Source organism: Cheilinus undulatus, linkage group 13, assembly GCF_018320785.1.
Source record: "Cheilinus undulatus linkage group 13, ASM1832078v1, whole genome shotgun sequence".
Classification (NCBI taxonomy): Eukaryota; Metazoa; Chordata; class Actinopteri; order Labriformes; family Labridae; genus Cheilinus; species Cheilinus undulatus.
The window spans coordinates 34,981,000-34,994,584 of record NC_054877.1 but is presented as its reverse complement, the minus strand read 5'-3'; the positions used below and the strand labels follow the sequence as shown (position 1 = coordinate 34,994,584).

Genomic DNA, 13,585 nt, shown 5'->3' with positions numbered 1-13,585 from the left:
ATATAAACACATAGAAAAAATATATATCAGGATATATTAATGAGAAAACAGTGGCAGTTTTAATAGTTATCGTGCCTTTTGCTAGTTGAATATAACTTGATACCTCCCCCGCCACAGACAGCCAGACCAATCGATATCAGAACATGTCTCGTTCAGCTTAGGAAGATAAGAAGGCAGGCGTTTAATCGAACGCCGATGTAAGGCTGGCAGCAAACGACCTTTAGTTTAGCTGGTTAATTTTAAACCTACAACCGTTAAGTCGTTGTATCTGTATCTGTAATGGTCATTGCAACCATTTAATTAACAAGCACCTGAATGGCAACTTTAAGGTAACTGAGGAATGTAGTTAAATATGTTGTTACAGTGGAAAAGCCCTATGTTGCGTCAGAGTGATATGGGTGTCTGTTTGCTAGCAGTAGTAGCAGCAATGTTAGCCTGTGGTGTTTTGTTAATGATTATTCGTAAAAACTCAGCAGTGCCTGTGCCATGAAAGATATGTTAATACTAATGTGTTAATACTAAATGACGTGTCTGTTTCAGACTGAAGATGACTGTTCTTGCTCCAGGGAGACACATAATATCAGGGGTAAGTTTAAGAGAAATATTGAGTGCTTCTCATTAAAGCTTGTTTGGAAAGAACTGCGGTGATGTGATGATAGACGATACTAAACTCACTTAACGATATGTATTACAATACTGCGATTTTATCTATTTTTTATGATGGGCAAGGACACTGAAGTCAGTAATCAATAGCTATGATTGTCCTATGTTAAATTTTTGACAAAAAAATTGTCCTTTTTTTGTTAAACTATAAATGAATATCTTATTTGTGAAGTTGTGTAGTCTATTATAATACAAGATACACTATATGGACAAAAGTATTTGGCCACACCTGTTAATTATTGAATTCAGGTGTTTCAATCAGACCCATTGTCACAGGTGTATAAAATCAAGCACTTAGTCATGCAGTTTCCATTTAAAACTTGTGTAATACAAAATTGATCCTTCTGAAGAGCTCAGCAGCTCCAAGTGTGGTGTTGTGATTGATGCCACTTTTGAAATAAGACAGTTCATGAAATTTTATCCATGCTGGATATTCCACAGTCTACTGTAAGTGATATGATTAGAAAGAGGAAGCATTTAGGAACAACAGGAACTCCTGCACAAAGCTGAAGACCCCGTAAAACACAGAGCGGGGTCAATGACTGCTAAGGTGTGTGGTGCATAATAGTCACCAAGACTCTGCTGATTCCATAGCTCACAAGTTCCAAACTTCCACTAATATTAATGTAAGCACAGAACTGTTAGGCGAGAGCTTCATGGAATGGGTTTCCATGGCTGAGCAGCTGCATGCAAACTATTACCAAGTCCTATGCCACTTGTTGGATGGAGTGGTTTTGAGCAGTGGAATGGGGCTCTATAGAGTGACGAATCACATTTCTTAGTGATTGTTTTTCAGGGCTTGGACCCTTCTCTTCAGAGAAGGGCCCAAGCCCTGGGCAGTCTTAACACTTCAGCATACCAAGACATTTTGGACAATTCTATGCTTCCAACTTTGTGGCAACAATTTGGGAAAGGCCCTTTTCTATTTCGACATGACTGTGTCACAGTGAATAAAGCAAGGACTATATAGACATGGTCTGATGAGTTGGTTGTGGAAGACTTGCCCATACAGAGCTCATTGAGCACCTTTGGGACAAAGTGGAACAGAGAATAGCAGTGGGGCCTTCTCGTCCAGCATTGGTGCCTGACTTCATAAATGCTCAACAGAATGAATGGGAACAAATTCCTGTAGAAAGCCTTCCAAGAAGAGTGGAAGCTGTTCTAGCTGCAAAAGAGAGCGCAAGTCCATATGAACCCATTAAAGCCTGAAAACACAAATTACAGCCAGAAAATTCAAAGTTTTGGAACTGAAATGTTTATTTCACTTTCTACTGAAAGCCAAAAAAAAAACAAAGTTTCCATAAAATTTAACATATTTATTTTTTGTATCTTATTTGATACATTAGGTGTTTTTTTTCTTAACTCATAATCCACTTGGGGGCATTTTTATCATTTATCAGATTGTATTCAGAAGGGTTTTTTTTTTTTTTTTTGTTTTAGCAATTTATGATTATATTGATTAGATAGAGGTATCATAAAAGTATGTATCAAATATGATACAACAGGCTTTAAGGAGTTAAAGTACATGTACCTGTCATTACATACCTTGATGCTGTAATGGTCAGGCAGCCAAATATTTTATACATCCTTAATAAAATGAATGCATGTAGCACCTTCTGCTTGTTAATAAATATTTATGTAAAATTGACTTAATCTGTCTGTATTATTATTATTATTATTGTTTATTTATTTATTTATTTTTCAGTTTTTGATTGTAGTGTGAACAGGGATGCACAATAATACTGGCATGATATCAGTATCAGCAGATATGAAAAATACTGCCAATATTTATAACCTAAGCTACAAGATGTGCTTAATTCTGACTGTAAATTGTTAGGACACAACAGATAAACACCTGAATCTGATATCCAAACCAAAAGGGCTGATATCAGCCACCACTGATGTTAAACCGGTGCATCTGTGGCTGTGCATCTCCACTTTAAATTGGGCTTTTAAGGACTGAAGTTTTTGGTCTGAACTGTGTTTATTAATCAGCTTTGATATTGGTATCAGTGTAAAGAAATTTAGAAATATTGAGATATCTCATCCCTAATTGTGAGGTATCATTACAACCCTAAACTGCAATGATACTATATAACAATTGTTACTGACGTTTATTTTTATTTAATATGTGTTTAGGTTCCTGTGTGGAGATGTCGTCCGCTGATAATCAGAGCAGCAAACTACACAACAAGAGTTCAGCTGCAGTTTCAGTCTCAAGCCTCCTCAGTGCTGCTTCCCTCCAGAGTAAATTCTTCAAACAGGTTGCTGAACATCAGCCCCGTGAGCTGGCATGCCTTACGTCTCTGTCACAGTGACTCAAAAGAGGCTACAGAGAGAGGTCAAAGCAAAGAAGGGTTTAGTTTGAAGGCCCTCACTCAGGCCCCCAAACCAGCTCTGTATCTTGGTTTCTCTGGTCTCATCCCGTTCCTGTCTGCCCCTCTCCTGATGGCAGCCACTCAGTCCTTCTTCCCTGAAATTGCCTTTGCTCAAGTGGTCTACGGTGCCTCCATAGTCTCCTTTCTCGGCGGTGCACGCTGGGGTTTCGCCCTCCCTGCTGGTAGTCCTGCTCAGCCAGACTGGATGAACTTGGGGAACAGTGTGGTGCCTTCACTGCTGGCCTGGCTGGCTTTGCTCTGCAGGGACAACATTACAGAGGGAGCTCTGGTAGTTATTATGGGACTGGGCCTCTCTCTCCACTACGACCTCACCCTGCTGCCGGGCTACCCCTCCTGGTTTAAAGCTATGCGAACTGTCCTCACTCTGGTGGCCACTTTCTCACTGGTGGCTACTTTGACAATTAAAAAATTCTTCCCAGAAAAGAAGATAAAAGAAATTCAGAACTGATTCAAAAGGACAGTTTATACTTTAAGCCACATGGACTTAATAAAGTTTTGAATTTAGTACTGATCTGCAGACAGTCTGGTTTATTCATGCCACACTCAAACTCACAGCAGTATTTTATTACTGTTATAATAGCTTTAATATGTTTTTGGATGACTGTCTTATGCATACATTTAGTGTTTTCTGAGATAAAAGTAGCTTACGAAGAGAAAACTCAATTGATCACACGTTTTCAGACATGTTAAACGCACATTGACCAAAAAACAAATTTTTGCACCCATTGACATGCATTGATGGAGAAATTTCAGAGTTATCTAGCTGAATATGAAAGAGCACCAATGCAACTGGGGGTTCAATTCCATGCTCAGCAGTGCTCAGGAAGTGAATTGACACCTCTCAAGCAACCAAACCATATTCCAGACCTGGTTCAGTGCAGGACATGACCTGGCAACCCTTCAGTTCCTTAACCAAGACTAAAAACTGAGCTACTGCTGCCTAAACTAAGCTCTATAATATCCAAATATTAATACAGATATAAAGAAATTTTGCAGTGAATGCAGTAATTTTATTAGTTATCGTGAAACACTAATAGAATCTTAAACTTTGTTCTGTGATCGTTTGAAAGTGCTTATTTTATTACATGCAAATTTAACACAACTGATGACTTCTGTGACTTTGAGCATGTTTTTACCCACTGCGGTGTAACTCCAGACTTGAAGAAAGAACTGAGAAATGCATAAAATAAGAATAGCTTATAGAAGAACGAAAGCTGCATTCTAAGTTAAAGATTACATTTTTCTCAATTGAGTTCTGCAAAGAAATCATCTCAAGTTTCTACACCCATGAGGGTCTCCCTGTCTATAATGACTGTGCTCTGACAAACTATTACATATATTTTTACTATAATATTTTTATTCTCATTAATTTACACTTCATATCCCACAGTGACAAAGTGAACACAGAATTTAAGCATTTTGTGCAGGTAAAAAAAAAAAAAAAGGAGTATCACATTGACGCAAGTATTTTAGACCTTTTGCAAAGACACTTGAAATTTAGCTCATGTGCCTTACATTTCTCTCAACCATTGCTGAGATGTTTCTACATCTTGATTGGAGTCCACTTGTAAAATAAACTGATAGGATATGATTTTGAAAGGCACACACCTCTATAGAAGACCTCATGGAGTTGCTCAGTTTGGCCAGGTGACCAGCACTTGGGAGAGTCCTGGTTGTGTGAGACTTTTTCCATTTGAGAATTATGGAGGCCACTGTGCTCTTGGGAACCTTGAGCTCAAAAAATTTTTTTGTAGCCTACCCCAGAGCTTTGCCTTCCAACAATCCTGTCTCTGAGCAAGTGTTTTTGCAAGGACTGAATACTTAAGTCAATGTTTCAATTTATTTTTTAAAAACTGCTGTTTTCACTTTGTCACTACGGGGTACCAAGCATAGACTAATGAGAATAAAAATGAGTTTTGTAACTGCAGCATCAGTCTGCAGCATAACAAAAATGAAAACAGCAAAAACTGAATACTTTCCAAATGCTATGTGTAGTCCTATACTTTTTCAGTTCCATAAAGATGTCTCCACACAGCATACTCTAACATTGAAATACAGTTTGGTGTTTCACAGCTTGAAATTCAGTGTAAATGTTTGAATTAATTTGTGCTAAGACTTATTTTCATGGAGTAATCACACCTTTTTCTTGTCCTAGAAGTTTGCTACCTGCCGCGTGTAGATCCAAATTAGGGAGATTGACTATTTATCCAGTTGTTCCATCTTTTATTTCACAAGAAGCAACAAATGTCTTTCACACAGATAAAGTGTTGTCTTTTTCTTGTTCATCTGACTTATTCAGTCATCCCAGAATGCAATTTGATGTTGGGTTTTTTTGTACAAACTCTGCATGTTGTTTACAGTCAAAATCTCTGCTATTACTGAAACATCAGAAAGGCTGCAATCATACCAAATTGATCAGACCTTACACACATCTATTCTGCAGTTCTTCCAGTTAAACTAAAATAATAAATTTTATCTATTATAAATGGAGAAATGGAGGAAAATAGGTTGATTTGATCCTACCATGCACTTAATAAAATTCTTAGGAAGCAAGCAGTCAAAGGCATTATCTCTGCAGTGTCAGTACAGTACATAAGAGGGAATACTGTTGGCTTCACTTATCATCCCAAGAGAAAATATTGTACCACTGATAAGGTAACTATACACTTATCTTAACAAGTGCACTGTTTAAAATAATCTAAACATCAGATAGATGAATGTAGATGCTGCTACTAGTATTTGAAATGCAAGGACAGGCTTCTTTAAAAGCATATAAAATAAACCCAGCTGGGCACCGTTGGCCTTGTGATTATGTTGAGCTGCATGTACAGAGGCTAGTCTTCCAAGCAGACGGCCCAGGTTCAGGTCTTTACTGTTGGTCCCTTTCCTGCAATTCATTATCACTCTTTCCCTGATTTTCAGCATCATCCACTGTCCTGGCCTCTCCAAAATAAAGGCAAAAAGCCCCAAATTAAATCTAAAATAATAGCATATTCCAGTGAAAGTCCTTGTGTAAATGTAACTGCACTGATGTGACAGCAGTGATGTGCTTTTCAAGTAGGTCATTATTTACAGAAACCATGGACCTTTGGTTCCATTATTAAATAGGCTCAAGTGGTTTGAGATAAAGTCTAAGTTCATTCGTTTTCATCATTTTCAGGAAGGGAAAAACTACAAACCAGTGCTTTCTCTTCTTATCAAAAACAGTGTTCAAAGCCCCTACAGGACTCTTAGAAAAACTCTGATACATCCAAGACAGAGGTCCTCATTAGTGAAAAAATATCCCCATCACAAGGGTCATTTTGCTCTCAAATGCACACTTAAAAGAAAAAATCAGAGTCATCACTCTGACAGAAATCTATAAATATTAAGTTTCCAACACTCAGACAAGTCCACAAGAGTATAAGAAAAGCAGACTCGAGAGTTTTCTAGTTTATCTTCTCTCTTAATCTTAGTTTTAAAATAGTCCAATCTTGCAGACAGATAACAAAAAACAAGTTTGATCCATGTTAAATAATATGCATGATCATGTGAAAGCAAACTTAGGACAGAAACACACAACTTTGTCTCTTAAGGTTCAGTTTTCTTCAGTTTGTTTTTTTCTCTGGATGATTCAGGCGCTGATATGGATGTTTAGACTAAATGTTTCAGAGCACAGCCAGCCCACCGTCACAGCGGCTTGTGATCATGTTGCCGATTTCAGTCCAGGTGTCCAGGTGAGGGTCATAAATCTCAACCGTGTCCACTGTCACAGGGGCAGAGAAGTCTCTACTGGCAGCCCTCCCTCCCACGGCGTACAGAAGCCCATTAACCGCAGACACTGACACACCTGCACGAGCAGTGGACATGGATGCCACCTCAACCCATTTTTCCTGTATGAAATAAGCGCAGAGAGGAGGAAGAGTTACAGAAAGTGACTGAAGGATCTTAAGTGAACCCTAGGGTTAAAAGATTTTAAAACTTGGTTATGATACTAGTCAAATATGAAGTGATATGGTTAGTGCAATGCATTCAATATTTGAGAGCTTGTTTTCAAGTAGTCCACAGTTTTTGGAGGATTCATTCTCATCTTCACGTTTTAAGAGAAAGATGGTGTTTTATTATTCCTTTGGTAATTGTTGGCAGTACTGATCATTAAAAGAACAGAAACTGCATTGTTTTAAAACACACAAAAGAATATCAAACATTTCAACAACTATACTACTGTATGAATACTATTTTTCCTTTTCTTTTTTTGCTTGTTCAAACATTTGTGACCTGTGAAATGTACGATTCCCTTTACCTCCTCTGGACAGTACTTCTCCACCGTCTCCAGAGCACCCAACGCCTCATTCCAGCCACCCACAGCATAGATGCAGTTATTGAGACAGGCGACACCCACATACGCTCTCCTTGTGACCATGACAGGCAGGGCACTCCATCTGCGGGAGATCGGGTCATACACCTCAGCTGATCTCAGCTCCATTCCTTCATCGCTGATTCCTCCAATCACGTAAATAAACCCTTAGAAAAGATTAATTTGATAGAAGTTTGAGAGCAGTGAGAAAAGCCCTTCATTTCACTGATAAAATTCTACTCAGTGACACAGTTTAACTGAAGGTATAAGAAGAGAAACAAACCTTGTAGCTCACAGCAACCAAAGTAGTAACGTGGCACTGCCATACTACCAATCACCTCCCACTTGTTCTCCTCCGGATCGTATCGTTCCATCGTCTTACCAATCTCAGAGCCAATCCATCCTCCTGAATAAGTAACCCATAAAAGACTTAGGTTAATTTTTTGTCTGTTTTCAGATTTGGAGGAACTAGAAATTAAACTGTTTAAATTGCACTGATTCATCAGTGAATACACAAATTGTAGTAACATAATTTTCAACCCAAATAACCTTTTTCTTTTAATCTGTCTCCAATTCTATATCTTATTAACTGATCTGGCTGTGTTATTGCTTCTACATTTTAGCAGCCTTCTTGAGCTTCTTCTTCGGTCATAAATATTCATTTCATGATTTCAGCCTTTTTAAGAAGTAAAAAACTGTTGCTGTAATTTAGTTAAGATTCAATAATTATCTGCAACAGCAACCTTGTTGTGCTATCAACAAACAATTAAAATATCTTTTCTTTTTTGATAATAATTATAGAGATACTTAAAAATACATGTTTGGAATGTCTCTTTGCCCTCCCATTGTGCTTGCATGGCTACAGTGGCATTTCAAAAAAGTGTAGCAGCTTTTAAGAAACACTGGTCAAAATAAAAGTAGCAGACTTAGAATGCTTCCTTTAGTTGCACATAGATGACAAAACCAGCAGGTCCCCAGTTTTTATAATGACAATCAACATAATCATACATACTTCCTTTCACAACTAGTGCCTACCTGACATCCTCCCTATCATTTGCAAAACAAGGTTTTGTTATGAATGTGTTTTCCTTGAGCTTGAGTTGTGACAGCTCAGTTTGTGTTGGATTTATAATAGTGCTGGTGTAATTTTTCCAATTACCAAGTGCATACAGAGCTCCATGACAAGGGCAGACACCAACTCCACAGCGGGGAAAGTTCAGCGATGCCACAGCAGCCCATTGTTTTGTCACTGGGTCATATCGTTCAGTGCAGTCAAATATCATTGAGTCTTTCTCCCCTGGTGAAGAAATAAGAGATTTCCTCATCAGATTGAAATCTGATTGTTGTCTTTAACTTTACATTGAACACAAACATCAGACAGTTTCGACCCTCTCACCTCCCACAACATAGATCATGCCCTCCAGGACTGCCACCCCCAGCCCGCTGCGGGCCTGATGCAGAGATGACACAGTAGTCCAGTACTGGTTAAAGGTGTCAAAACGCTCCACACAACTCAACTCCCGGCTGTCACTCCAGCGGCCACCCTGCAGCCGTGTGAAGCCTCCTGTGTAAAGGAAATGATCTCAAAATAAGTGTAATTCTGGCATTTCTGGAAAATATCAAGCACTGGCTTAACGAATGCATTAAATGACAGGGAGGTGATGGAAAACAGAACCTATGGCATAGAGGTACTTCCGGGCTTTCCTTCTGGGTCTCATCTTGGATGGTTGTAGCTGGCTGTAAATCTTATTTTCTTTTGGAGATTTTGCAACTTCAGTGTATTCCTTCAGGAGTGTCTGTAGTGCCACCCGCAGGCTGAAGTCTGTAATACCTGTATTGGATGACAAAAACATCCAACATGTTGTTTATAAAGCATCATCATTTCACTGACAGTACTGCTGTTTACCTAAGCTTCTCATGTGTAAAATGTGTATGGGAATGAATTTTTGCATATTTTCTTTACCCTCTATGTACTTGAAGAGTCTCTGTGGGGAGAGCAGAGGGAAGCGGACCGGTTCCAAAACCTCCACTACATGTTTTTTCCTCTTTGCTACATCCTGAAGAACCCAGTCCATAGCTGCAGTGAAAACTTGATACTCATCTTCAATCCTCAGCTCTTCACTCCTCAGCAGCCTCACCATCTGATCCTTTGTCAGGCCCTTGAACTCATCTGTGACACACACCTAAAGGGAAGCAGCCAGAGAAAATCGGTCACCCTATTTTTGCCAAAAAATAAGAAAAGACAACAAACATCTCTGGCTAAATTTGTAGGTCAACAAAAGTACATCTAAATCTAATTTAAAGATGGGCATAGCAGACAGCCAGGGTTACAGCAAATATTCTAAAATTGAATTTTAAACCTTTTAGGACCTTTTTAAGACCTACACAAAGAATATTAAACCCAGTGTTGCACCAGATTTAAAGTGAGACTTGATTTTAATTTCGATGTTAAATGTTTTTTTTGCATATCTTGCAAATCGTCAGATTTCTCTGAACTAGGATCTTCTACTGCTTACCTCCTCTGCCAGTATGCTGCCATAAATCCTGTCATAGATACCATGAATAGCTATGTAAACTTGCAAATACACAAAAAAGATTAAAAACTATATTTTATCACACTTACTAGCCAGAGTACATATGAACAAGTATATGAATAATTTCCTATTTTTAAAGTCTAATAAGAATCTGCAAGAGTCCTGACAGTTTAGCAAAAAAGGAAAGGTACGTGCAGCACCTGTTATTGTTTTATACCTCCAGAAAGTGAACATGGATGTAGTTTTCAGTGAACTCAAGCATGTCCAGGCAGGCAATTTGCTCCAAGAACTGAAAGATTCCCACACAATTGGATGGGTCCATGTGTCCCTTGAGAAACTCTCCACAGATTGACACCACCTCATTCAGCTGAAGCATGTCGGCTGCCACCATCAACTCCTGAACGTTCTCCACTGTCACACTGATAACCCCTGAGAGGAAAGGTGAACAGTTCTGTTCAGGAAAACTGCACATCTCTGGAGAACAGACACAATCACTCTGCTGACTCTAAACACCACATGATTATCCACAGAATTCATTACACTTCAATTTTCCAGATGTTTCCCCACCCTGTGACAAATGTCAAAGTAACAAAGCCAGTTTTCATCACAGTTATGTTAACTGCCTTAGAATAACTCCATTTTTGGACAAGCAAATTCCAAATTCTCAAAAAAATTATCCTACAAGATTGACACTGCCTCCTTAGGGTGCTATTTGGTCTCTGACCAGTTTATCCAGCTTAATTATTTCAACAGCTGTTAAATCATGATGGAAAAAAACCCCCAAACTCTCTTGTTGGGAGTAAATTTAGCTGTTGCTGCAAAAAACGGTGAAGATACAAAATGACTAGGTGATAACTTAATGGCTTTGATAGCACCCTTTTGAGTATCATAGAGTAAAGCACAATAAATGTTTATGAATTCTTTTGCTGTTACCCTTTTCTTAAATTTCACTTGTCAACTTGTCTGCCATGCTTTTTGTCTTCTCAATTAAAAAAAAAAAAGCCAAACCATATACAGAATGATTATTATTTTGCAAACATACAAAAAGATTTAAGGGGCACAGATTTACTTGTGGTTAGGCTGTGCCCCATGTATGCTGGCAGCCCAGAATTGTTATCCTCTCTGAATAAAGGCATACAAAAACCAAAAATATATCTTTAAACACAAACAAAAAACCCTGAAAACTGCATGTATCATACAGATTTTATAGGAAAGGCTTCTGAGAAATTGATGATTAATGCAAACCTGTGTATATGAAGTCCAGAAGAACCTCAAAGACTTCAGTTTCCACTCCAAGGATCTGCACCTCCTCTTTATCTGCCTCCCTCATCCTCCCTGAAAAGAGGGCGGAGAAGTAGGGGCTACTAGCAGCAAGCACCAGCCGATGGACTTTGAAGACCCGGCCGCCAACTTTCAGCCCAACATCGCAGAAGTCAGTGCGCTGCCGCATCTTGTTCATCTGGGCCAGGATGATCCTGGCGTAGCGGTCTGAGGCCAGCAGAGCCTGCTCCAATGCCTGGGTTGCCATGGCAGCAGCAGCATCACCACCACAACAAGTGGACGTTGACACAGAGATGGAGGACATGGCAGCGGGAGCAGGTTTGTGTTAACATGGAGGCCAGTGTTCCCAAACCCTCCTCTCTAGTGAAGCAGAGCATGAAATAGGCCTGAAAGACAGATCAGCTGATTGAATGAAATAACAAAACAAACACAGAGCCGCTGACACACTTGACTGTTGTGTAACATCTCAGAGCAGTGATGATGTCGGCGATGTAATAAGTCACACTCCAGTACAAAATGACTTTTTATACTGTATTAGTGTAAAGCACCTTAATGCACTTCTATTCAAATTACTGACCATCACCCTGTTGTTATATTAGCCGTAAAAACACGCCTAACAACACTGATAGCCGCGCATGCTAGCAAACAAACACCTCACCAGAGTGGATTCAACGTTATATAAATCCACAAATGTTACATTAAATTCCTACAGCTTCATTGCTCAGATAGTACAAGTGTCAACTGAAATATAACTGACCTGTACAGAACTGAAACGCCATTGTTTTGTTTGCAATTATCTGTCACATACCCATAACTTTACTGTTGAGGGTGCATGCTGCTACTTCCGTTACCTCGCAGACTGTCATCCCTTTTCTGAATCGATTGCACTGGTCTGGCACTTCCAGTCCAGACGTGACTAGTTCATCCCCGAACTTACCTTTTTCTGTTGGTTTGAACCGTTAGTGACCTTTGTCGTCTAACTTCGGCGAAGGAACATTGACTCTAGCTAAGGTACGTTTTATTTTTGTAATTTTATAACTTTTCATGAACATTTTCACATATTTAATCTGTTTTGATGGATTGTTCTCGCCAAGTATGCTGTACCACCAAACGCCAGATGGCAGCGTTGCTTTTCCACCAGCAGCGAGGCGAATGAAAGTCCTTGACAACAAGCCACATAAACCTAGCATGTAAATTATCATAGTATTCTTAGCATGTCAGCCCCCAGCAGGATGGTAATTTTAGATTTAGCTATCCTGCACTGTGTTGGCTGTAACCTCTTTCACAGGAGGCTTCACCAAGCCTACAATCTAGCCTACACTCAGACAGAGGCAATGGGCTGTCCAGTTTGTTTTAATCAGTAGCTTGACATTAAATTAGTTTAAACATCATGTTGGAAACCTGTTATTACATACAGACCTCTAGCAATGTTTTAGCCAATTAGACCTGCCTGGTGCTCTAAATGAGGTGTGCCAGTTACAGGAAAAAACTCTGTAACCGTCACTTGACTTGATTTTCCTGCTATTTCAATGTGTCACCCCAAATTAAACAGCCAGTGGTGTGCTGGATAATATACGTGGTGGCTCTGACGCTGGCCAATTAAAACTCAGAGGAAGATACGTGCCAGCTTGGCCAGCCCTTGAACCACACAATTGGTTAACTTTCAATCTGGTTGCCATGTATTGTTAAGTTTCCAGAGTATCCTATTTCCCCGAAGGGAATCCAACAAGACCATTATCTCAGTTTAACAATGAGATTACTGGATACAGCTTAAATAGAGTCTTAGTAAGCTAACATAAGGTAAAGCTCACCTTTTGAACTGAGAGAGCTTTGGCAAGAAAAAAAAAGAAAAACCCTAGCATGTTCCCTGTCCCTTACACATTCTTCCTGTTTCCAGCCAGAAAAAAGTAGGGAGACATTTGAAACTAGATTCCAAGTGTTGCTTATCCTGCTCAAAATAGACAAACAATGAGATTGGGAACATGGAAACCATCATGGTCAGCCTGAGAATCAGAGATGACAGTCTCAGACTCAGCAATGAAATTTTTTCATTCTGAATTTGAAAGTGGAGAAATATCTTCAAGAGGAGATGATAAGATCTCCCTTTAAAGTCTGTCATTTTGATGCAGTTCTTTAAACCCTGATTCAGGGTGGTTAACAGTAAGCAACTAGTAAGTAAATTTTATTTGGTTAGCACCTTTTACAGAATGTCACAAAATAACAAAGCATCAAAATTACGAAACAACGCAGAATTGCAAATATCCAAACCAAGCCATAGTTGTTAAAAAGCCAGTCTGAAAAGATGAGTCCTGTAGCTTTTAAATGAACTTGAGGGACAACAAGAAGACCCTGTTCAGCAGACCTGAGGGATC

The 13,585-nt window shown here is 39.2% G+C and overlaps 2 protein-coding genes and 1 long non-coding RNA gene across 6 annotated transcripts in view; 2 read left to right on the top strand and 1 right to left on the bottom strand.

Annotated features, from left to right (window-relative positions):
• The first annotated feature begins 180 nt into the window (after nt 1-180).
• On the top strand, nt 181-3,566 carry LOC121519791 (transmembrane protein 69-like). Its single transcript, XM_041802707.1, has 3 exons — nt 181-329; nt 541-586; nt 2,803-3,566. The coding sequence occupies exons 1-3, from the start codon at nt 316-318 to the stop codon at nt 3,508-3,510; spliced, it is 768 nt and encodes a 255-aa protein (XP_041658641.1). The 5' UTR covers nt 181-315; the 3' UTR covers nt 3,511-3,566.
• A 156-nt stretch (nt 3,567-3,722) lies between these two features.
• On the bottom strand, nt 3,723-12,696 carry LOC121519789 (intracisternal A particle-promoted polypeptide). Of its 4 annotated transcripts, none has more exons than XM_041802704.1 (10): nt 12,633-12,696; nt 11,178-11,599; nt 10,150-10,361; nt 9,362-9,581; nt 9,074-9,229; nt 8,795-8,962; nt 8,558-8,695; nt 7,682-7,804; nt 7,345-7,565; nt 3,723-6,934 (listed from the first exon to the last, which is right to left on the bottom strand). In XM_041802704.1, the coding sequence occupies exons 2-10, from the start codon at nt 11,515-11,517 to the stop codon at nt 6,710-6,712; spliced, it is 1,803 nt and encodes a 600-aa protein (XP_041658638.1). In that variant the 5' UTR covers nt 11,518-11,599; nt 12,633-12,696; the 3' UTR covers nt 3,723-6,709. The 4 variants fall into 4 exon arrangements, with proteins under 4 accessions (XP_041658638.1, XP_041658639.1, XP_041658637.1 ...); XM_041802705.1 differs by lacking the exon at nt 12,633-12,696 and adding an exon at nt 12,065-12,089; XM_041802703.1 differs by lacking the exon at nt 12,633-12,696 and adding an exon at nt 12,022-12,072.
• The window catches only part of LOC121519793, a 37,147-nt gene continuing 35,642 nt past the window's right edge, over nt 12,081-13,585 (top strand). Inside the window, exon 1 of the long non-coding RNA XR_005992739.1 lies at nt 12,081-12,224. This is a non-coding gene — a long non-coding RNA (uncharacterized LOC121519793). The remainder of the gene's footprint in view (nt 12,225-13,585) is intronic.